The 25,630-nt window shown below is 39.6% G+C and overlaps 2 protein-coding genes across 26 annotated transcripts in view; both read right to left on the bottom strand.

The window, feature by feature from the left end:
• Positions 1-25,630, bottom strand: part of ank2b (ankyrin 2b, neuronal) — a 215,531-nt gene that overhangs the window by 36,183 nt on the left and 153,718 nt on the right. For 15 of the 25 annotated variants that reach the window (XM_081599462.1, XM_081599464.1, XM_017310416.2 and 12 more), the window contains 9 exons: positions 25,309-25,396; positions 24,828-24,931; positions 11,198-11,236; positions 8,354-8,578; positions 3,878-3,976; positions 2,100-2,254; positions 496-707; positions 213-417; positions 22-118 (listed from right to left, as the gene is read on the bottom strand). In XM_081599462.1, coding sequence (XP_081455588.1) covers positions 22-118; positions 213-417; positions 496-707; positions 2,100-2,254; positions 3,878-3,976; positions 8,354-8,578; positions 11,198-11,236; positions 24,828-24,931; positions 25,309-25,396 — 1,224 coding nt within the window. The remainder of the gene's footprint in view (positions 1-21; positions 119-212; positions 418-495; positions 708-2,099; positions 2,255-3,877; positions 3,977-8,353; positions 8,579-11,197; positions 11,237-24,827; positions 24,932-25,308; positions 25,397-25,630) is intronic. The other 10 variants (XM_008434887.3, XM_081599477.1, XM_008434890.3 and 7 more) reach the window with 3 other exon arrangements.
• On the bottom strand, positions 12,699-16,124 carry LOC145548654 (uncharacterized). Its single transcript, XM_081599484.1, has 7 exons — positions 15,884-16,124; positions 15,501-15,565; positions 15,132-15,203; positions 14,738-14,809; positions 14,357-14,428; positions 13,975-14,046; positions 12,699-13,659 (listed from the first exon to the last, which is right to left on the bottom strand). Exons 2-7 carry the CDS (start codon positions 15,531-15,533, stop codon positions 13,624-13,626), a joined length of 357 nt encoding a protein of 118 aa, XP_081455610.1. The 5' UTR covers positions 15,534-15,565; positions 15,884-16,124; the 3' UTR covers positions 12,699-13,623.

Here is a 25,630-nt window from a genome sequence, read left to right as displayed (position 1 = left end):
GACAAGACTCAACATTCTTACCTTGCAGAAACGTTGGTGGTGAAGGAGACACAATCATTAATAAATGTTAATGGTGTTGTCCCTGTTATATCCTCCCACTGTGCAGGTGTTGTTCCTCCTGAACATTGACACAAAATTATTTGCTTAGAGTAAGAAAGGGTCTTAACTAGCACTGCTTAGTTTTGCAAAAGTATGCATGAGCATTTTCTGACCAGTTATGCTACAGAGCAGTCGTAATGTGGGCGTGTCCCCTCCAAAACCATTAAGATTTGGGTCAGAGTTGCTCTTGGGGACAGGGATGGTCATGGTAATGGGTTTATGGAACTTTCTCCTGCGAGGCTCCAGGGTGACAATGGGACTGAAGGAGGCCTTGTTTCCAAGGATCTTTCTCACCACACTTACATTCACTGGCTGCGCCTGTAAAAGAAGATGATAAAAAATGAACAAAACCAGGTGGTTTGGTATCAAAGTGTGACTGCAGGTTCAATGAGTTACCTGAAGTCCAACTCTAATCCTCTTGGTGAGCGCCCCCTCTGGAAAAACTGCCTGGACTTGAGGCACAACAGTACTGCTTAGGATGCCTCCCTCGGGACCAATCAAATTATTGTCCTGCTTGATGCGTGACACCACTGCAAAATACTGGGGGAAGTCTTTCGTAATAATTCTGCAAAGGCGTTTCCTTTCCAGCTCCTCTGGTGGGTCCAGTTCTAAAGGCAGGAGGTGAAACAAGACATGTCAGGTTTTGTGGGTTCACTCTCTGAGGCTGCGGGCCCACCACGATTGGTTCCCTGCCCGTATTTAGGTACCTCAAAGGGTATGCACTCTCACTCGAGATCAGGAACCACCTTGAGCAACAGGGACTATCTTTTATGGTTGGTGTATGGTGTACGCGGTGTGGGGGGCTGTGGGGGGTTAGGGGGGTTTAGGTTTAGGTCAGAAAAAGGGTATGGTTAGGGTTAGGGTTAAGAATTGGTGAAGGTTTAAGGATGTGGGAGGAAGGGGGGAGGAAAAAGAAGGGGGAAAAGGGGGAGGGGAAATGGGGGGTTGGTTAGGGTTAGGCAAGAAGGAGGGTGTGGTTAGGTTAAGAGTTAAGGATTGGTGAAGGTTCAGACTAGGGGATATGGAGGGGGTGGGGAGAGAAGAGAGGAATGGGGGGGAAGAAGGGGGGATTTGAGAGAAACTTGGTGTGGTTAGGTTAATAGTTTGGGTTTTGTTGATTATTTAGCCGATTATAACAGAAAAGATTGGGAGTTTATTTTTCAAAGTCATATATTTACTATTATTCATTCATTCATAAATGTCACAATTTTAAAGTAAATACTGAATTAAATATTTAGTCAGCAAGCTAAATGTTTAGTTTCAAACTAGTATTTATTTTGGAACTAAATGTGTTTAAATATTCTTGACTATAAATGTAGTTTTTAATTAAATATTTTGTATATTTTGTTTTAAACTAGTATATTTAACCTCAACCTAAATATTTAGTTTAAAGCTTCCTTAGTTTCAACCAAAATATTTAGCACAAAGTAAAATATTTAGCTACTATGCAAAGTCACTTGCCAATACGCAGAAGTGGAGAACCAAAAGGAAACTGGGTCTTGAAGCTCTGCATAAACTCCTGCTGGTGCCTGATTGGCTCCCGCTGCAGCTCATGTCTCCATTGTTTCTTCTCACTGCCCTGTTGTTGGTCACTAATGATTTCACCAGCTTTAGAGATCAACATTTAGCTTCAAATAAATATTTAGCATGTTAACTGAATATTTAAATTTAGGCTAAATAATTACTTTAAACATTTAGTTCAGAGCTAAATATTTACTTTGTAATCTAAATATTTAGCTAAACTAAATATTTAGTTTTAGATAACCAATATTTAGTTTGTAAACTAAATAACTTAATTCAATATTTTGTTTGAAATTATGACATTGATAAGTTATGAATAGCATGGTGTAATTATGATTTTGGAAAATGAACCCCCATTTCTTTTTCTTACGACAGGTTAAATAACCCAGATTATTGTACCTTCACAAACTCCCCATATGTATGATTATGTTGTGTTTTTGTTCCTGCTTGTTTCAGGTCACCAGCACCCAGACACTGACCCTCATCCATGCCGTTCAGAATCCGATTGAGTTCCTCTGGTGTGTGTTCACATTGATGCTCCTTCCAGCTCTCTCCTGTCTCACTTCTGAGGATCACCAACTCCCGCTCCTTTCCTCGGAGTGAGGCAAAGTGGGGAATTTCAACAATCACGGGACTAGAGGAGATGAGGGAAGATAAAGTATATCACTCAGATTATGGTCTGATGGAAGATAACGTTGTGCCTGCAAGTGTTTGGTGCTTCAGCCTCAGTGAGGCTCAGGTGACTAAAGTTTGATCAGTGCAGACAGAGTGACTGACTAGTGGAATGGGTTCATTGCTGAAATATTTGAGAGTAAACTGCATAAATTCCATTGCAGTGGTAAATATGTGCAAATCTCACAGCAGGGATGTAATTTGTTATAGAATTCTTTGGTTCAAATTAGTGTCAAACTGGCTAAACTATGGAGCAAAGTGCAAAAGTTACACTGAGCTTTGTTGACAGGCATTTCCTGAAGTCACCGTTTATGAATTCTATTGGAATGCAAAGCAGATATTTAACAGCTGAACATTATTATGATATTAGCTGAAGTACTTCTTACACATTAGCTTTTATATAACTGAAATAGGATCAGTTACGATACTACACTGCCCATCAAATATATACAAAAGGGAAATATTCCTTCAGCATCTAGAAAGAAAAGACCACAAATATAAAACTAAAAATGCAAGAGCTCATTTTCATGTGAAATGGTTCTTTGGCCTGGCAGTCCTATTTTTTAAATTGACACTGTTGCTGATGTAACAAATTACATCAAGGAATCTGTCATTAAATACAATGCTTTCCTACTGTAAACTGTATGGATCATGCTGACTCCGTAAAATATGTAGCAAAACATATTTTTGCTACATATTATAAACTGTGCTATAAACTGTGCTAAAGTGCAGCAAAACAACTCACTAGTCAGTTCACTGTGGCCAAACAACCATTTCAATTTCACAAACTGATGGAGAGAGCTGAACACTTAGTGACAAAAAGCTAAGTACCCAGACAGAACGGCAAAAATGCAGTGAAACTGACTGAGGGTCATGTGACTGCAGTGGTTACCATATATATATATATATATATATATATATATATATATATATATATATATATATATATATATATATATATAGGTTATAAATATAACCTATTTTATTGTGCTACCAATATAAACGGTGGCAGAACATCGGATAGTACTATCAGAGGAAAGGCTGTTATTTTCTCCAATGGCATGTCGGCAAACAGCTTCTGGAATTGTCCTAATACAAGTTGGGCTGAGAAAAGACAGGGTGACCTCGTTGGTTAGATGTTTTTCAGACAGAATATTTTGTTACGCTCTCTAATGTCGTTCTGGTTGCTCAGATCTGTTCTATACATGCAAGGTGTGCATGTCCATGCACAAGGCTGTGGTTGGCCCATCACAGCCTTCTATATGCCACTCATTTTAAGTTATGTCCAACATCAACCAATCCTTCTGGGTACCTGACTTTTTTGTTCAATGTGGAGGGGATTACAAGTGACAAGAACAGTTTCTATGAAAAAACTATAGAATAAAGCATAAAGAGGGTAAGGCAAAGCAATAACAAACAGAAGTGTGACAAATAAAGTGAGGTACCAGACATTAAGGGAAGGGGTTACAAAATATTAAAAAACATGCAGAAATAATATATGAAGTGAAAGGCAGAAACTGAGGCTGGCATCCATAGATTGTTTCCTATGCAATATTCTATGCTTTATGAGGCCTCATCACCCTACCCAAGAAATTTAGTCCCCGGTGGACCAAGCTGGAGGATTCTGCTAACCAAACTCTCTCCCTCATTTAGAGGTGGAGGGGCAGTGGGGAGGTGGAGTTTACTGTGTGACACGCCAAGCATCCATCCGCAGCAGAGTGGAGGAGAAAGCACACAATGTTTTGGTTGAATGGAAAATCTAATTGTTTTGTAAGCATGTGATTATTCTCTCAAAAAAAGAAAGAAATACAAAGACACATCATTTAAAAAGACTATTGAAGGGTACAGCATCCTGCACAAAAAACATTAAAATCTGGACTTGTTACTGCAGTAGCATAATCAACCAGATTTCACTGGAAAAATATTATATAATGGCTGTTTTTTTTTTTTTTGGTGTGCCGTTTGTAAAGTTGTGCAGTCAAAACTTTACAGCAATCATTTGAGTTTTTTAGCCTATCATAAGGGGAAGAAATGGGGCTCATTTTCCAAAGTCAAAATATTTTGCTCCAAGCCAAATATTTGCCTTATAAAAAAATTTGTAGTTAGCAAGGTAATATATAGCTTGCCACTAAATGTTTAACTCCAAACAGAATATTTAGCAGCTTGGCTTACTAATTACATATTTAGTTTAAACTCTCATAAATAAATGTATAACATGGTGAAAATATGGCTATTTTTCTCCCTCATGACAGGGTAAATAGCCAACGATTTGGGGGCTAAATGTTTAGCTATCTAACTAATCTAAATATTTAGCAAAGGCATTTTGCTTTGCGAGGTAAACATGTAGTTAGCCTTAAGCTGAATATTTAGCCTGCTAACCGAATATCCAGCTAGCAAGCCAAAATTTTGTAGAACCCTATAAAAATATTACTATCAAACTAAATTTTAGGCTTCAAACTAAATATTAGCTTGCTAACTAACATTTTTTATAAGGTAGTTAGCTTGAAGCAAAATATTTTGTTTAGGAAATATTTAGTTAGAAAATGTGACATCTATAGATGAAAGAATGACATTGTGAAAATATAACTTTGAAAAGCCAATTCAGATTCAAAAATACTTTATTGATCCTGAAGGGAATTTAAATGTTGTTGTTCTTCAAAGAGTTTTGTTGCCAGGAAAAATCTACTGTAGAGGTCTGTATTACAGGGACTCTGAAGAAGCCTCTGACTAAAGACACTGTTTCCTCAATACAGTCTCATGAAGAGCATGGTCAAGACTGTCCATAATTTTCTTGATCCTATGAAAAATCCTTCTTTGCATCATCATTTCCAGAGGTTCCAGTCGTCCCCAGAACAGAACCAGCCTTCTTTATCAGACTCTTGAGCCTTTTTAGGTCCCTGGTTCTGATGCTGCTGCCCCAACAGATGACAGCAGAAGAGATGACGCTCTCAACAACAGATTGATAAAAGATCTGCAGCACCTTGCTGCAAACCTTCAAGGATCTTCGCTTCCTTAAGAAGTTCAGTCTGCTCTGTTCCTTCTTACTTCTCACTGTTGTGTCTCCAGTCCAGCCTGTTGTCAAGGCCAACACTGAGGTGTTCATATTCCTCAATCCTTATTACTTCCCCTTATGATAGGCTAAGTAACTCAAGTAATTGCTGTTAATTTTTGATGTGAAAGTTTACAAATGACACAGTATAGTTTTTGATATGTTGCAGCAGTGATATAATAACTGAAGCATTATTGCATTGGTTTGTGTTCCAAGGAACCTAAATAGTATCCATGACTCTGTTATCTTGGGGTGTGAACATGATATGACACAGAGGTCAGCTTATCTTACACACTTGAACATTGGAAAGACAACAGCACATGGCATTTATTTCTAATGAAATAAATTCTCAGACCCTTAACATATCCTTACCAGGATGGTGCTGTATAACCTTCAATATAATAAAACATTAATTAGAATATCATATCTGTGCTAGAAAACTTCCAGCTTGTCTGCACATAAAGGCTAACTGTCCATTGGATGGCCTAACATTGTAACTTACAGTATATTGTGATATATTCCCACATATTACCATTAGAGGACATAACCAGCCACATATAAAACCAATCATGGTGCATTTATGTAGGTGGAATTCATAAGAAAAGCCATAGTTAAGGTTAAGGATTAACAGTTAAAAATAGTTAGACAGGAGCTGTTATGAAATCAAACTGGGCATGCTGGAGAGCAAAGACTGGCAGACCCTGGCACTGGCAGGAAGCAAGAGCAGATACACAAACAGCTGAAGTTAGGCACAAGCTGGGGAAAATCAGTCTGAAAGAAAGAGGGCAGCAAATCGTAAGTCTCAAGCAATCAAGAATATAGAAGGTCCCCCCACCTTTCTCACACTGTTAATGCATCTTAAAGTGCATATTTAAGGTTCTTTTAAATGGTAGAAAAGTATTTTCTAAGGTCAAACTGTAAATACGGTTGCTGTATTTGGTCTGTAACTAGCCAGCGAAAGTTTTAAAGTATTGAGTCACCAAAAAAGCTCCACTTCTAGAAAAGCCATGTGGTTTGCATGACGTAACTGGAGGAGAACGGAGCCCTGCGGTCGGATTTCTGAGCTCAAGGAGGTTTTGTTTGCTCAGGTTAAAACATATGTGCAGCTGATCAGGCTGCAACTGGTCTGGTCCAGAAGAAATTACAAAATCAGGCTGAAATCCACTGCAGTGCCACCATAACAGCAGAAGCAGCGAGGGGAAGACAGAAGATGACGGGGAGAAGAGACAACAACAAACCAGAGTCGCAGCTTTGACCTGTAAGAAGGTGGGTGTGGAGAGAGTTATTCAATTTTCCAGGAATATGAACATTTTTGACTCTAATTGTATGTACAAAGGACCCTCCAGAACGCTACGGTCCAACACTGTTGTTACGGTTGCTTAGAGACAAACACTACAAAGCCAAAGTGAGCGTCTATCAACCTGCGTCTTTTTAAAATGTACTCCACCATGTCCTTCAAAGCAAATCTCTTGCAAAAGTACAGATGTGAGTGGTTAGACGCCCATCCCAGGCTCAGCAATTTCAGTGAGGATAAATACAGACATTGAAAAAATCATTTAAAATGAACTGCAGACCCGTTAGAACCTAAAGAATCTCTTCATCCCTCAATCATCTCCTGAGGCTGATATGGTATAGAACCTTTTGCTATGATTAAGTTTCTCATTGTGCTTTTAGTAGACTGTTATGGTTTGATTATTTACTTAGGATGTTCATTTTGGATGATAGGTTTTCTCATATGATAGTATTAGCCAAAATAATATAAATGTCAATTTACGGAATAAATCAAACAAATAGATTAACAGTAATCTATTTGTCTGGTGCATTTTTGTCAGCATGTTTTTCCTTCATTCACTGTCCACTTTTAAAGCTCGTCTTAAAACCATCCATCCATCCATCCATCCATCCATCCATCCATCCATCCATCCATCCATCCATCCATCCATCCATCCATCCATCCATCCATCCATCCATCCATCCATCCATCCATCCATCCATCCATCCATCCATCCATCCATCCATCCTTTGGTTCATTTATACATCAAATTATGAAATATTGCCCTGTTTTTTATTTTCTTCATTTTTTAATTGCCCCTATGAAAAAACACTGACTATCTCCAGCCCCCATAGTACATTTGGTCTAGAACCAGCCTCTGAACTTAACTCCTTCTAAATATTTTGGTGTTATTGAAAATACCAGAATTTGCACAGACCTTGCTTTTGGCTGTCTGACATGAATTTAAAAATATTAAATCGGTTGTTATGATCAGTTACTCAGTACTTGAGTATTTAACTTTTTACCAAACACTTGCTGATTTGAAAATTAAGCTACTTCCACTTAACATGTTGAAGTTATACTCTGATTGTTATACTCAAAAAATTGTTATACTCAAAAGAAAAAAAAAAACCCGAAAACAGCTGTGAAATTAAGTGCACCACTTCTGTGGGCGCCTCACTGTGGTGAGCATCCCTTATTTTCATATCTGAAAGGTGGCATCCCTGGTTTGTGTGCATGTTGTTTTCCATTCCAATATCTGCTGTTCTACAATTTATATAATCTCTGTCAACAGTTCCAGCTTCTGGCTCTCCTGTGAGCCTTCAATCTTAAACATGTAGCTGATTTAATGTTCAGGATTAGTCACCTCCTCCAGGTCTTACTCCGTGTTTTTAGCTGCACAGTCCGGAACGTTCTCCTCCATCTATGTCATTAACGGTGGTCACTAGGTGGAGCAGTAAGCAGGATAGGTAGAGAAGGTACCAATACCTTATATTTTGAAATATGGGCCATTTTTGCACCAAAAATGTTAATTTCAGACCTGTTATGACACAAAGGCTTCAACATGCATTTAAAGTGAAATATGTACTTTAAATGATGAGCAATTCCTGTCATTCCAAGTGTGCTTCCAAGAGTGACAAGCATAATATTACATATTTCTGTAGAATTACTATATTTGTTTGCTGGCATAACTCTTCCAATATTCTGTGTCTACTTTAAGTCTCTACCTGTAGCCTTACCCAAGAAACTGGGCTCCAGATGGCCCCACTTCAATAAGCCTGCTGGCCAGACCCTCGCCCTCCACCATGGGGGGCATGGTGGCCAGACGGTGCCGTTTCACCAGTCGACAGGTGACCCTTGTTGGGGCGCTGCATTTCTTGGGTGGAATAATGATGCGGAGGCCATTATGTCGGCAACCACGCATGGCTCCTCCCCTGGCGTCCACCATGAAGCTGACCAGGAAGCTAAAGCGGAACAGGAAATTTTTCACAAATGAAAACATATGTCACTGATAGCGTTTGATGATGAGGCCACAGACACCAAAACTAATAGAGTAAGTTGTTTTCATTAATATCTCAAAGCCCCCTCTCCATTGTCAAGTCTAACTCTATCCAGTTAATATCTGGTTCAGTTCTAGCCAAGTTGGGTGCATCTCCACTGGCAGTGTGTTCCTGTTAGAGGGCGTGAATAAGTGGGAATGTGGGAACATGAGCAAGCTGTGAGAGCATAGGGTTGCTCTGTCCAGTTGACGCTGCGTGTGCTCTTTTGCCACATTTGATAGAAAGATTTGGACCTCAAAGTCTGACCCTGGAATTATCAATATGCAGCAATCTTGCCAAATACTATTGATTGAAAATAGTGGTTGAGATATTGATGTTTGAAGAGTTTGCAAATATCGTTTTCACTCATATTGTGATGTAAATTCAATGACCAATCAACAAATGCAGTCTACTGCCAATCAAATCGTTTGCATGCAATACCCAGGTTGGCCCGACTTGTTCCAAAAAGCGAGGAGGGTCCCACAGGGTCTACAAATGGAGACAAATCTGGCTGGAGCTGAATGAAGAGGAACCGGGTAAAGCCACACCCAAGGAGAAGGCGCTTAAGTTTTATAAGCTGATAAGAGCATATTTCTCAGGGGAGTCACCATCTGACTCCAGCTGTGGAGTCAGATGGTGACTCCAAAAGTCTGTGGAGGAAACTAAAGATTAGGGTGATGGTGAGGAGGTGTTCTAACCCCAGGTCTGAAGTTCATCATCAAAGACAAATCATCAAAATACCAGAGGACACACACAAAAAGAAGTCCCCTCAGTGGAACTGATTTTTTTTTTTTGTAACAATTTCTATGTCAGAGCAACAAAAACACACAATTTCATTATGAAGTTATTTGTTTTTACAATAATATACATTTGATAATGTATGTAGAAGTCAGTATTTTATGGACAAAAAGAAAAAAAAAATGCTTTTGGGGGCTCCCTTGTGGCTACGGTAGGTCATGTACCCTTCACCAGTAATATGAACTGCCTTGCAGTGTGCAAAGAGCATCCAAACATCCAAAGCTCTGCTAGAAGATAAGTTAGCAAAACAATATCTCAAAAAAGGGCTTATCCTTCAGGGAGAGAGGAAAGTCTCAGTTAACAGATGAACGAGCTAAACTGCTAAAATACTTCCCTGTTGGAGGTCTTTCTAACAGAAAGATGTTAAAATACTTTCATCGATTTCTGTGAAATCTCCTCTCCCCAATCAGATAAATGTCCAGGGGCTGATGAATTCTGTGTATAGTTTTATAAAAATATAAAAAGCTAAATTAAACTATTACAACATGTGTCTGACAAGTTTTTTGAAGGAGGGGAACTCCCAAAATGTGTGTACTTAGCTCATATTATAGATATTCCAAAAAAAAGAAAAACATCCAGAATTATGTGCTTCTAATCATCCAATTAGCGTCCTTAGGGTGGATGTTAAAATACTTTCAAAGAGCTCAAGAGTCACCATTATCTGTTGTTTTCCTTAGCAATCGACCCATTAGCAATTGATGTCCGGCAATCATCAAATATCCAGGGAACAGTTATAAGGGGAACACACTACAACCTTTTATGTGGATGACATTCTCTTGACTTTAACAGACACACCAAACTCGGTACCTGTGCTAATCAATTGTGTGGAAGAATTCGGTCAAATTTCTGTATACAAGATAAGTTTTACAAAATCTGAAATTATGCTTCTTGATTTTTCATCTGAGCACAAACCGAACCTCCTGCCCCACAGATGCCGCCCTGTGCAGTTGCCCATATCACTCATATCAGAAACTGCCGTTGATTTTAGGGACAAGATTTCACTGCCTTAGGGAATGCAAAAAGGTTAAATGGTTTTGGCAAACTATATGGGCTGAGGTTGAAAATGTTCAACAAATAGAATGTTCAAAAACAATATCCACATATAAATTTAGAGCAGAGTCTGGTGTCTGTTTTCTCACCACTCATGAAGATAAAGCCTGGGACTCTTTCATGCAAAATGGAATTGGTGCACACATCAAACATTTTAAGTTGGGAGAAACTGGCTGGAATGATGTTCCACATCACAACAACAGATGTTCTATTGAACAACTTAATCCATTGTTTGATTCTGCAACACGCCCAGAGTTACAAGGCTCAGAATAATGTATCCCCAAAATATGGTGTGATGCTCATTTTGCTGTGAGACACGGCAACATGGAGGCCATGTTAGTGGAAATGCAGACTTCACTAGACAGTGAATGAAATCAGCGGATGTGTCCTCAACCTTCATTGCCTCAGTTTTTTCAGACTTTTGCAGTTTTAACTTGTAGCTTCCCGCCTTATGTGGAGGGAAAATGAAGATACATGAGGTCTGCAGAATAACAGGTTTAAAACTTGGAGGTTTTAGTTCGATTCACACAGCTCTCTATATACTGTGATGCCTGAGCCTGAGAATATGTGAGGCAATGTTTACTGAGGACAGACACACAAACATGCACCTCTCCAAGAGGAGAACACGTGTGAGTGGAGGAAGAGTGGTGATGATGATGAAGGAAAATGTGATTAAACCAAGATGCAGAGGGTCACCTGCTGTGGTCTCCATGATCATGGCACGGAGAGGAACGGCTAAAAACAACAATCACATTGGGAGGCATTAAAAGTTGAGCAATCAGTTTGAAAAAAAAAAAGTGAGGAAAATCAGAGCAAGGAAGGAAAAGATTGTTGTTATAGAATTAAAAAGCATGTTTTTGGTCTTTATGTGCAAACTAATCTGAAGTGACAAGTGACCCAATTCCAATTTTTTGTCAAATTGGATTTTTTTGAAGTGGTTGTTCACACTTACAAATATAAGCGACCTGTATGTGTTCTCCAGCATGAACAGCTAACGACCTGGAAGCGTCCCACATACGCAGTAGAGGGCGCAATAATATCACACATGGAGAGCGTGCGCAGTAGTTTGCCAACTGCCATAAAAAAGAAGAATTGCTCAGTGTTTGCGGACCCTCCGCTGTCTGTCTGTCTGTCTGTCTGTCTGTCTGTCTGTCTGTCTGTCTGTCTGTCTGTCTGTCTGTCTGTCTGTCTCCTCTCTAAATCTGGGAGCTTGAGGTTCTCCTCCAGTATCTTGGCTGTGCCTAGAACTGCACATTTCTGGACTGAGATGTCTGATGTTGTTCCTGGGATCTGTTTGAGCCACTGCTCCAGTTTGGGGGTGACTGTCTGCCCCGAGGGCCCCGATGACCACAGGCACCACTGTGGTCTTCACCTTCCAGGCCTTTTCCAGTTCCTCCCTGAGGTCTTGGTATTTCTCCAATTACTCCTGCTCCTTTTTCCTGATGTTGTAATCACTTGGTATTGCTACATCCACCACAACGGCTTTCCTTAGTTAATAGTGAATATTTAGAACCATGTTTGTGATTTGTGAAACTTCAGGAAAGGTTGATTTAACCACTTTAAATTTGTGTGTGTGTATGTATGCACACACACACACGCAGACACACACACAGACACGCACACACACACACACACACACACACACACATATACAGGTCCCGGTGAATTGTAAGGACAATTTTTCCGAACCAGTCACAGTGGTGAATTATGGGAGCACCCCTTTCCACTTGCTCTACAGGCCGACTGAATGTGTCAAAAAATCTTTAATGAGCCACTCAACAAAGATCTCAGTTAAAATTGTGTTTACACACTACACAACTCTAAATATAATGACCTGACTTTATGCAACATTAACAGGACATCGGTAATTAGATAAATAAGCCACACCCCCTGCATAACAATACATTATAAGTACCAATGAGAATTGCAAGGACATTTAAAATAAGACTTCAAAGAATGTCACTAAGACATACTAAAGTACCCAAATGAGCATCAAATGGATTAATTCACACCCTGCAATAATTGTAGTGTTCATTTGTCATGAACACAGGCACGGACTACAAAAATCTCAGTCAAAATATGAAAAAAATAATAATCAAATAGAAATATGGTCAGCAATATAGTGCTTGTTCATTACCTATAGGGTAATGTTTAGACCTATACAAATTAAAATGTATTATGGAATAAACAAACGACATTGTCTTTTGCAATTTTTATTTTTTGGAGCAAACCAAAACACAGGAACCTATCAAGCTTAGTTTTTCAAAACAGTTTGACTTTAGTCAATAATGAAGTTAAACCCAAGTTCTTCTAGATACCACACAATACACATGACCCAAACAAAACAAAAATCTTACTTAAACAGATTGAGAAGCAAACAAATCTCTCTTTGAAGCAGGTTTTAAGAATACTATTCTACTCAAATATTAATCCTGAAGCCCTTTCAAATTAAGGTACAATGCTCTACAAAGCATTGTGCCTCATTTCAACTAAAGGTGAAGCCCAACTTAACAAAAGAAAACAAAAATTTAATTGTGATACCTTTAAGAAAACATATTACTAGAACAATTTTGCCTTTTTCAACAACCTGAAAATCAATTCTCTGAATTACTTTGAAAATGATTAAGAGTTCAAGTTTTGTTGAGTCTCTTCAACATCCATCTTGGACCAACTTAGAAATCAGAGCACATTATAGAAAACTACTCCAAAAATAAACAAGCAAACAAAACGAAAAAAAGGTAAAGGTTAAAAACAAAATGCCTTTTCCTTTAAATGTTACTTTTAACAGTACATACTCTCTAATACAATGAGCCGTTTATACTCACCTAAGAGTTGAACTTCTGGGTTTTTATTTTTTAAAACAACAGAATGCTTGAAAGTTCTTAAGATTTTGTTTAGAACATCTTGGCTCAAGATTTATCTGACATTTTTACTTTTTCTTTTGGACACACCACAATTTCTAACAAAGTCTCTTATGTTCTGAATTGAGCGGTTTATTAAAGCAGGATGTTCTGTCTGTTGACACTGTTGAATTTCAACAAAACTTGCCAGCTTCCCAGTGTCAATGTATTTCTGAAAATGTTTCAACACTGCTGCAATTTCTGTAGGAGACCAGGGACGTTTTAGATTTCTCTGAGGATGGTCCTTTTCAGGATAATCTACAAACAAGAGAGACAATTTTACTTTTTAAAATATAAATCATATGTAGGAGTCTGTTACTGAACACTATTGAGTAACACTGTATATAGAGCTATGGGAAAGCTAGATAAGTTGTTTGGCAATAGCATTTTAAGCAAGGTGCTAGTGATTGCCAACAATATTACTCTTCGGGTCAGCTATACACAGTCCTCATTATGCTGTCCCCTGACAGGAAGAAGCATTGCTGGGACTGTGTCTACACTTTCAAAAACCCATGTCCACTAAAATACCTGTCAGACAAATTACAAAGATTTCAAAGTCAGACAGCTGTTCACCTGTGGTTCAAGAGACGAGGATAGTGATCCCATTGGTTCTTCACCGACAGTTTTGTTAGGATGAGCAGAAACCTGTGGAGAAGACAGCAAATGAGTCATTAAGATTAATTTAATATTGACTTCAAGTTAGAACACTATTGAGTAACACTGTATATTGGGCTATGGCAAAGCTAGACAAGTTGATTGGCAATAATATTTAAAACAAAGTCCCAATGGTTGCCAACAATATTACTCTTCGGGTCATCTACACACAGTCCTCATAATGTTGTGCCCTGACAGGAACAAGCATTGTTGGAACTGTGTCTACTATCTCAAAAACCCATGTCCACTAAAATACCTGTCAGACAAATTACAAAGATTTCCAAGTCGGACAGCTGTTCACCTGTGGTTCATGAAACAAGGATAGTGATCCCATCGGTTGTTCATCTACAGTTTTGTCAGGGTGAGCAGAAAACTGTGGAGAAGACAGCAAACGAGTCATTAAGATTCATTTAAAATTAACACCAAGGTAGAACACTATCGAAAAACACTGTCAATAGAGCTATGGAAAGCTAGGAAAGTTGTTTGGCAATAGTATTTTAAGCAAGGTCCTAGTGATTGCCAACAATATTACTCTATGGGTCATCTATACACAGTATTCATAATGCTGTCCCTTGACAGGAAGAAGCATTGCTGGGACTATGTCTACTCTCTCAGAAACACATGTCCACTAAAATGCCTGTCAGAAAATTTACAAAGATTTCCAAGTCGGACAGCTGTTCACCTGTGGTTCAAGAGATGAGGACAGTGATCCCATTGGTTCATCACCTACAGTTCTGTCAGGGTGAGCAGAAACCTGTGGAGAAGACAGCAGTTGAGTCAGCAACTGCTTAATTAAGATTAATTTAATATTGACTTCACGATAGAACACTATAGAGAGGCACTGTATAAAGAGCTATGGTAAAGCTAGATAAGTTGTTTGGCAATAGAATTTTAAGCAAGGTCATAGTGATTGCCAATAATATTACTCTTAAGGTCATCTATACACAGTCCTCATAATGCTGTCCCTTCACAGGAACAAGCATTGCTGGGACTGTGTCTACACTCTCAAAAACCCATGTGTACTAAAATGCCTGTCAGAAAATTTACAAAGATTTCCAAGTCGGACAGCTGTTCACCTGTGGTTCAAGAGGCGAGGATAGTGATCCCAACGTTTCTTCACCTACAGTTTTGTCAGGATGCGCAGAAACCTGTGGAGAAGACAGCAAACGAGTCATTAAGATTAATTTAATATTGACTTCAAGTTACAACACTATAGAAAGAGGTATGGTAAAGCTAGGCAAGTTGTTTGGCAATAGTATTTTAAGCAAGGTCCTAGTGATTGCCAACAATATTACTCTTCGGGTCATCTATACACAGTCCTCATAATGCTGTCCCCTGACAGGAATAAGCATTGCTGGGACTGTGTCTACACTCTCAAAAACCCATGTGTACTAAAATACCTGTCAGACAAATTATAAAGATTTCAAAGTCGGACAGCTGTTCACCTGTGGTTCAAGAGATGAGGACAGTGATCCCATTGGTTCATCACCTACAGTTCTGTCAGGGTGAGCTGAAACATGTGGAGAAGACAGCAATTGAGTCATTAAGATTAATTTAATATTGACTTCACGTTAGAACACTATAGAGAGACAATGTATAAAGATCTATGGTAAAGCTAGGAAAGTTGTTTGGCAATAGTATTTTAAGCAAGGTCCTATTGATTGCCAGCAATATTCCTCTTCGGGTCATCTATACACAGTCCTCATAATGCTGTCCCTTGACAGGAACAAGCATTGTTGGGACTGTGTCTACACTCTCAAAAACCCCATGTCTACTAAAATACCTGTCAGACAAATTACAAAGATTTCCAAGTCGGACAGCTGTTCACCTGTAGTTCAAGAGATGAGGACAGTGATCCCATCGGATCATCACCTACAGTTCTGTCAGGGTGAGCAGAAACCTGTGGAAAAGACAGCAAACGAGTTATTAAGATTCATTTAAAATTAACACCAAGGTAGAACACTATCGAATAACACTGTCAATAGAGCTATGGAAAGCTAGGAAAGTTGTTTGGCAATAATATTTTAAGCAAGGTCCTAGTGATTGCCAACAATATTACTCTATGTGTCATCTATACACAGTCCTCATAATGCTTTGCCCTGACAGGAATAAGCATTGCTGGGACTGTGTCTACTCTCTCAAAAACCCATGTCCACTAAAATACCTGTCAGATAAATTACAAATATTTCCAAGTCAGACAGCTGTTCACCTGTGTTTCAAGAGATAAGGACAGTGATCCCATCGGTTCTTCACCTGCAGTATTGTCACAGTGAGCAGAAACCTGTGGAGAAGACACCAAACGAATCGTTAAGATTCATTTAATATTAACTTCAAGATAGATTAACACTATATACAGAGCTAAGGCAATGCTAGGTAATCCAATTGTCCAAAGTATTTTTAGCAAGGCCCTCGTGATAGAAAACAATATTACTCTTCGGGTTATCTATGCACAGTCTTAGGAATTCTGTGCCTTGTCAGGAATAACCATTGCTGGGACTGTGTCAAGCACACACCTTAGGAGTAGACAGCAAACAGTTCAATGAATAAGGAAAATAAAGAATAAATAGCTCCAAAAGTGTTCTTAAAACAATCGTGGAATTTAACATAGGACTGCACTTCTCTTAACCTCAGTTGCAGCTGGTTTCATATTTTCATATTTGTTTAACTTACCCAACAAAATAGCCTACAAAATATTTTGAAAGCACTAGTTAATAAGGAAAACATCAAAAAAGGTTTAAATCACACCATGTGAAACTGTTGAATGATCTGGCTATTTAAACTTTCTTATGAAAAAACTTCTGGTAATATTTATTTATTTATTTTTACATTAACTGCACCATAAATTGCAAAAAAGAGATATGGATTATGAGCTATGCACTGTGAATTATTGTGTTCTATAATGAAATTATTCTTGAACATTTATAAAATGAATATGTAAAACAGTAAACAAGGTTAGCTGCACATGCTAACATCATAACTGAAGTGAGCAGCCATTAGCCCATGTTGCCATTTTTGTTTCTAGTTGGCATTGACTCAATTTTAAGACAAATGTAACATTCTAATTCCTGTTTTTAAATGGTCATTCCATTTAACACATGGCGTGTTTAAACCTTGTTCTAAGTGGTCACCTGTTCTCAACACAAGCTAGCTTTTGCTCATTAGCGGTGCCTTAATTAGGAAGTGCTGCATGAAAATATATGTCGGTCACATTGCAAATATGAGTAAAACTTTGCCAACCTTGCTTGTGTTCAAATTACTTTAAGAAAGACTTACCTACATACTTCTCCACATCCGTCCAAGTTGCAGCGCAGAATTGTTCATTCCTCACAGAGAGCGCAACATCAGTCTTGGGAGGAAAATGACAGAGGGGGAGGGGTTAAAGCTCCACCCCTTTTCCTCTCTCCAATTAGGTGTTCTTTGATGAACAAATCATTCACTAGGTTTTGTGATAGATTTATTATTTATCCACTACCGTAGACCTTTATGAAAGTGATTTCCAAAATTATTACAGGTGTCATTTCCATAGTGACCAAAGTTATATAGTATGTGCAATTGTGTATATCAGGGGTATTCAATTCATGATATCTTAGCAATATTTCATGATGCCAAGGTCTGAAGAGAAAAATAAAATATATACAACTTAAAATTTAGTAGCTGGGCAGTTTTTTCAGTGTCTGCATGCCTTGATTTGCTTTTCAAATTGAATGGATTCTGTCATATTCAAGTACTTTTTGACAATATTTATAGTCATGAAACAGGGAGCTGAATATGTATGTCTGATTTCTCATGTTTGATGTTCTTTCATTCACTGAGTAAAAGTAGGATGTCAAGTCAAAAGAAGAACCTAAGTAAAACAAGAAAACTGCATGTTCACAAGTGAATGACCTCAGAAAAAAACTAATAGAAGAAAGCTTGATTTATATTTTTGTTTACCATCTGGACTTAAACTATTTAAAAATGAACATATTTTATAACTGAATATTTTTAGACTTAGATCACTTATTTTGCTTTCAGTGACAGAAGTGAGTGCTTGCTTGTCATGCCAGAATTTTAACCTGTGCTAGAATGATGTCAGAACCAGTCTCATGCATGTGTGGATGTGCTCATTGGTGAGCCAGGAACAATATTTGTTTTTTATAATGTTCATTGTGGAGAAAGCTGGCTCACAGTTGTGTGTGGAACCAAATATAATTGAGATTTGCAGGGCTACTTACCTCAGAGCTGTGAAAGCTTTGAGAATAGTAGCCCTTTGGAGCCAGAACGTGTAAGGATCAGTCCTTACAGATTGTTCCTTCAGGGATAAATCTGCTTAGATTGTAAAAGCTGTGCCAGTAAATCAGACAGTGCTCAACAAGATTTTAGGTTGCTATTTTTGTTTTGGTTCAGTTTTGGGTTTGCATAAGACATAATTTTAGTCTAGATGCAGACCAGCGTCCGCCTATTAGTGACCTCTGGTGTATATCTTGATCTCATTGGGTCTTTATTCAATTAAATTTAAAAATAGTTTGCTTATTCAAAAAGGAAATTAAATGTTGATGTAACTAATTAAGGAGTTATGATAGATTGTGGCCAAGAAAGATCTCCTGTAGCAGTCCGTTTTACAACCAATCTGAAGAAACATATGGCTGAAGAGATTCAGATTTGAAATAATGGGATGGTCAGCATTGTCTAAAACATTCTTTTTGATTTTATGCAAAATCCCTTTGTGGATCATCATCTTCAGTCATCCCCAGCCACAGCCTCTTGTCCATCTCTGATACATCCCCCAACTGCAGAGTCATTCGAGTAGTTTCATAGGTGACAGAAGTCAGACTTATGCTGGAAGCATGACGTGTACTGAGTGAAAAGGAATGGTGAGAGTACAGTGCCCTGTGGAGCTCCTGTGTTGCTGACCACCTGGTTAGACACACAGTCCTTCAGTCTCACAAACTGTGGTCTGTCTGTGAGGTAGTCATAGATCCAGTTGATTGTTGGGGGCTCCATCTGTGTCTTCTGGAGTTTCTCACAGAGCAGATCAGGCTGAATTGTGTTAAATGCACTTGAGAAATCAAAGAACATGATCATCAAAGTGCTGCCTGCTTTGTCCAGATGACAGTGGGTTTGATAAAGCAGGTGTATGATGGCATCATCAATTCCAACTCCATGGCAATAAGCAGGTAAGACAGACTATTTCAAGATGAACCTCTCAACCTTGCACACCTGCTCAGGCTTCTTCCCCACCAGAGAGGTGACATTCCACATCCCAAGAGCCAGCTTCTGTAGCCAGGGGTCAGATTCTTGGTTCTCCTCTATCAAAAGGAACATTGGTTACCTTCCTGACTAAGGCCCTTATCTCCTGATCACTCAATTTAGACAACCAACAAGCTCTATAGAGAGCCCTAGTTGTTCCAAACTGATTCCATTTATGAATGAAGGAGGCCACTGAGCTCATTGGGGACTTCAAAGCAACATAATTTTTAATATCCTTCCCCAGATGTTTGCCTCAAAACAATGCTGTCTCTGAGGTCTACAGACAATGTATTTGATTTCATGCTTGGTGTTTGCATACAAACATTGTCCATTTTGGGACTTTATAAAGACAGGTGTGTGCCTTTCCAGATCTAATCAAATTAACAGAATTCATTACAAGTGGACTCTATTTAAGTTGTAGAACTTAATCTCTGCAATTATCAGTAAAAATAGCTCTATTTTGAGCTTCATGATAAAGGCTGTGAATACTTATGTATTTAAATGTAATTTGTTAGTAATTCGTTTTTAGTTAGTTTGCAAAAATCACACACTTTTTCACACATCGTGTCATAATAGGACATTTGTGTTATCAATCTTGAGGAAAGGGATTAATACAATTTGGAAAAAAGTTATAACAACCAAACATGAAAAAAGTGAAACGTTGTGAATACTTTCCAGATTCACTGTATATATGGATAAAAAGGTGTTATCCAGAAATGTTCACACAACCTCTGACAAGTCTAAGTCTCTTCTTAATAAAATTAAAATTTTCTCATCAAATCTCCAACCTCTAGTGAGTTGCATCACTGTAGATTAGGATTTAGTTGGGTAAGGTTTGTCCCTACACCTAAACTATTACATTTGCATGTGATAATTATCTTCCAATCTCCCAATATTTATTAACAGCTATCTTTTAATCATTCAACATTTAATTTACTATCCAAAAATATGCTATGGTCAGTAATACCATATTATTAGGCCACTGACATTTTTAGTCTCAATATTATTAATCCTCTTACATCCTTCAGTATACTATAAAACCATAGATTAAAGATTAACTTTGCTGAAATGAATCACCCAACAGCAAGCTACAGATTTAGTACCTCTAAAATAATCAGTGTTTTAATTTAGCCAGATTTGCATTCAATAAAGTAGCATATTTTAAGGAGAATTGTTATCTAACACACATTTTCCCCACAAAAACCTTCATTACAGGGACTCCCATGTGCTAGCCAATCAGCGTGTCTAAAAAAATACACATGTGTGAATTATTCATGAGCAAGTGCAATACCCAAAGTTACCACCCGGGGCGCCATATCGATACACAGGTTATACACAAATGTCATGTAAATGTGAATTATTGGGACTTTGCCTGATTTTTGGAATTTAACCCTTTGGCATCCATTAAAACCCCCTCCAATCATTTTTACGTTGCAAGAATTATGAGGACATCGGCACTGTCCCACTAATTCAAAATGTCCCGTTAGTGTTGCGTGTATACAGGCGAAATGTCCTGTTAATTCACCTGTGCCAACACGCAGACACACACACACACACACGCACACACACACACACACACACACACACACACACACACACATATATATATATAGAGGCGAGGGGTGAAAACATGGACATGGACAGTAGTAGCATCTTTTGGAATGCTATTACTCAAGTAACCCTAGTCACAGGGGTTACATGCAAAGAATGTGGAAGGAATGGTTACGACATCCCCAGTCAACACTAAACACGGCCGAAACGTCCGCTTGAGCCAGCAGACGCCACTGATGATTGAGTTCTGAAATTCTGCTCAGACTTAAGATACGAATTAGAGCCGAAACAACTTCGTTGCCTCGACCCTAATAACGCTATAAAAACCAGGCAAATAAAAGAGAGTAGTCTAAAATAAACTAACCAAAAAACAATCTCCATCATTTACAAACAGCGCGCTCCGCTCAAACTCTGATCATAAATAACCTCACTGAACCGTTTTCACCCTCCCACAACATCTCAAATCAAGGGAGCCTAGAATCCTGCTTACACTCACAACACTTAAACATCTCAAATGGACCTAAAATTAATTATAAGAAAGGCCAACATCAAAAACAAAAAAAGCAAACCAATAAAAACATTAAAAAAACCCAGAAGAACCATAAAAAAACCTAGAAATAATTTTTTTGGAAAACTAAACCTGAACAGACAGAACCCCAAATAACATAACTATAAACCAGGGTAGCACTTAAAACCTTACTGAAAATTAGAACCAAACCCCCCACCCCCATGTTTCTACTCCCTCCCTCCCCCCCTGCCAACTCTCAACAAAACCCAAACTATTAACCTAGCCACACCAAGTTTCTCTCAAATCCCCCCTTTGTCTCCCCCCCTCCATATCCCCTAACCCTAACCTTCACCAATCCTTAACTCTTAACCTAACCACACCCTCCTTGCCTAAACCTAACCAACCGCCCCCCCCCCTTTTTACACCCTTCTCTTTCCCCCCACCCCCCCTTCCTTAAACCTTCACCAATTCTTAACCTTTACCCTAACCATACCCGTTTTCTGACCTAACCCTAAACCCCCCCCACCCCCCACAAACCAACCCCCTCCCCACCACCACCAACTTCCTTTTCCTTTTCACCCCTCCTCTGGTGACTAAACACTCCCAAATTTCCTCCTCCTATGATTACGAACACCAACATAACAGAGCACCACAAGCTCCATCTGGGCCCAGCTCAGATGAAGCAACTGCACCCACTGGAATATGCTAGTCATATTCTACGCAGCACATACAAACCAAGAGGTGACGCCCTGGAGCACACCGTGTACACCATACACCAACCATAAAAGATAGTCCCTGTTGCTCAAGGTGGTCCCTGATCTCGAGTGAGAGTGCATACCCTTTGAAGTACTTAAATGCGGGCAGGGAACCAATCGTGGTGGGCCCGCAGCCTCAGAGAGTGAACCCACAAACTAACTGCCAAACAACTAGTAGCTCAGTGTTCCAACATCCACAACTGCTATCACAACTTGAAATTGATGAGGTACAACACAAGTGCTATGGAAAGGGGGAGCCAGGGCGCCAGTTCAGAGAGGAGTCAAGTACAACTCCCTGTCCAGAGATTACGTATGTAGCCACAGTAATGAACGAACCATCAAAGCACCCAACCAGTTAAAGTGTACTCTCAATGGCAGGGTAATAACAACAGAGCAGACCCACCAAGGCTGGAGACTGAACAATACTGGAAAACAACAACAATGCACAGTGGCTAATCTCTCTACGAGAGGACCACAGCAACGTCCCTGAGCAAGCTCCAGTAACCATCACTGTGGCAGATGTCCAAGAAAGAGTCTCAGGTATGAAAAACTGGACAGCACCAGATCATGGTGCTGTCCACCATGATCTGGCATGATCCATGCCTACTGGCAGAAGAAACTCACTGCCCTCCATGACCGACTGGCAGCTCAAATGAGCCAGCTTCTACAAAATGGGACTCACCCTGAATGGTTAACTGAAGGGCGCACAATCCTGATACAGAATGATCCTTCAAAGGGTTCAGTCCCATTCAACTACTGACCGATAACCTGTCTCTCTACAACATGGAAGCTCATGTCAGGCATCATAGCGGCTAAGATAAGCGGGCACATGGATACATACATGAGCAAGGCACAGAAGGGCATAGGCATAAATAGCAGAGGAGCCAAACACCAACTCCTTGTAGACCACACAGTCACCCGAGACTGCAAAACCCGACACACCAACCTGTGCATGGCTTGGATTGATTACAAGAAAGCCTATGACTCAATGCCACACACTGGGATCATTGAACATCAACAGGACTCTAAGAGCCTTCATTGCAAAACTTGATGGGGCTGTGGAAAACCACCCTTGAAGCCAACTGCAAACCACTTGCACAAGTGTCCATCAGATGTGGCATATACCAAGGAGATGCTCTGTCCCCACTGCTGTTCTGCATAGGCCTGAACCCTCTCAGCCAAATCATCAACAAGACTGGCTACGGATACCGACTCAAGAATGGGGCCACGATCAGTCACCTCCTCTACATGGACGACAAGCTGTACGCCAAGACATCAACTCACTGATCCACACCACCAGGATCTACAGCACTGGGATGTCATTTGGACTAGAGAAGTGTGGTCGGATGGTTACAAAGAGAGGGAAGGTCGCCCACACAGAAGGGGTCTCACTCCCAGAAGGAACAATAGCAGACATAGAGCACAGCTACAAGTACCTGGGAATACCACAAGCAAATGGCAACCTCGATGAGGTCACAAGGAAATGAGCCACAGCCAAATACCTCCAACGAATAAGGCAAGTCCTGAGAAGCCAGCTCAATGGCAAGAACAAGATCCGTGCAATAAACAGCTATGCCTTACCAGTAATCAGATACCCTGCCGGAATAATTAGCTGGCCAATGAAGGGGATAAAGACCACGGATGTTAAGACTAGGAAGCTACTAACCATGCATGGAGGATTCCACCCCAAATCCAGCACCCTGAGACTGTACACGAGCCGTAAGGAAGGAGGCAGAGGACTAGTGAGTGTGAGAGCCACTGTCCAGGATGAAACATCCAAGATCCATAAATACATCAAGGACAAAGCCTCATAGAGGCTCAGATCTACCACACCAGACAAGACCCAAGGTGTAGGTTGTGCAAGGAGGCCCCTGAGACAGTCCAGCACATAACAGCAGGGTGCAAGATGCTGGCAGGGAAAGCGTACATGGAACGACATAACCAAGTGGCGGGCATAGTGTACAGGAACATCTGTGCAGAATATGGACTGGAAGCCCCAAGATCACAGTGGGAAACACCCCCAAAGGTGGTGGAGAATGACCGAGCTAAGATCCTGTGGGACTTCCAGATCCAGACAGACAAGATGGTAATGGAGAACCAACCAGACATTGTGGTGGTATTCTAATAATCCAGTCCAGGTTTGAAGTGTCTAGGTGTTGTAGATTTGGAATTAGAGCAGTCCTCGTGTGACCAAGTTAAAAAAAAAAAAAAGTGGTGAAATCGCCCTTTTTTGAAGTTTCACAAATCAGAAAAAGGTTTCACATATCCCAAACATGGCTTTAAATATTCTGCTATTAGAGCAGAATACTCCAGTCCATGTTTGAAGAGTATAGGTGTTGTGGTTTTGGAATTAGAGCAGATCTTGTATGACTGAGACAGAAAAAAAGGTAAAAATTGCCCTTCATTGAAGTTTCACAAATCAGATAAAAGTTTCACAAATCCCAAACATGGTTATAAATATTCTGCTATTAGAGCAGAATAATCCAGTCCAGGTTTGAAGAGTCTAGGTGTTGTAGTTGTTAAACTAGAGTCGATTAAAGATGCGGAAGGTAGTGAAAAACTAGGTGGAATCGCCCTTCAGCCATTTCCCGAATCGGAAGTTAGAATTAGAAACCAACTTCAGCTTCGTAGAAAACTGCATGTTTAAGCTTTGGCCTACACATTTGTATTTAACATGGAATGTTTGTGTCATTGTTAACAATATTGTCCAACACTGGAACTTCGCCTACCCTGAATGAATGGGACTGCAGGACAAAGCAATATTATCCAGGTTCTCTGTTCCCCAACTCAGTCTGTAGGAATCCCTCTCATTCTCCCTTGCAAGTGATGAAACCTAGAATCAAATAAGTATAATTAAAAATTACTCAGAACATTTGGAAAATTTCTCATGAGCCACCCATGGCACATTCCTTCACTAAGACTTGTGTTTTGTCAGAGTTGCACCTGAACCACAAGACTTGTAGAACAATGTCCTTTGGGCAACACCAAATTCAAGACATTTAGCCAGAATGTGCTGCACCATAATTGGCTCTTTGGTAGCTGTTAATTTTGAGACAGTTATGTTAGAGTTGGTCTGACAGACACCGGACATGGAGTCCTGGCTGTCACAGTCAAAGTCTAACCTTTTGCAATCTTTTCTTTGTCCTGATTAGTTTGTTTTATGAAAAGCAGCAAGGTTTTGTCTAAAATACTTTTAACCAATGGGAGTACCTTGTGACAGGTGAGCATCTCGTCCATCATACCATCATGTCTTGGAGAATAGTAGCCATGATGGGTGGGTGTGAAGGACCTGTCTGAACTGGAGCACAAAATATCAGAATAAACCATCAAACCAGTGAAGGTCAAGAACAGGGAAATTCATTTAGCTGAACAGAATTGGTAACTAACACAACATTTAACACTAATCATTTTCAACACAAACAGCCATCAGTGTCCAATAACTGACTAGATCGGTTTGTTCAGCTGAGAGTTAGTTATTTCTGACCTGAGCTGCTAAATTCAATGAATATCACATTTAGGAACAAATGTCATT

This window comes from Poecilia reticulata, chromosome 18 (assembly GCF_904066995.2).
Source record: "Poecilia reticulata chromosome 18, P_reticulata-male-v2, whole genome shotgun sequence".
Taxonomy (NCBI): Eukaryota; Metazoa; Chordata; class Actinopteri; order Cyprinodontiformes; family Poeciliidae; genus Poecilia; species Poecilia reticulata.
The sequence above is the reverse complement of the archived record's forward strand: the minus strand, read 5'-3'. Positions and strand labels throughout refer to the sequence as shown.

Coding starts and splice junctions, on each gene's coding strand:
- LOC145548654 (XM_081599484.1), bottom strand. CDS start 15,533: ATGGGATCACTGTCCTCATCTCTTGAACCACAG. Junction 14,810..15,131: donor CCTCGCCTCTTGAACCACAG/GTGAACAGCTGT, acceptor TCTTCTCCACAG/GTTTCTGCTCACCCTGACAG. Junction 13,660..13,974: donor CCTCGTCTCTTGAACCACAG/GTGAACAGCTGT, acceptor TCTTGTTTGTAG/ATTATCCTGAAAAGGACCAT.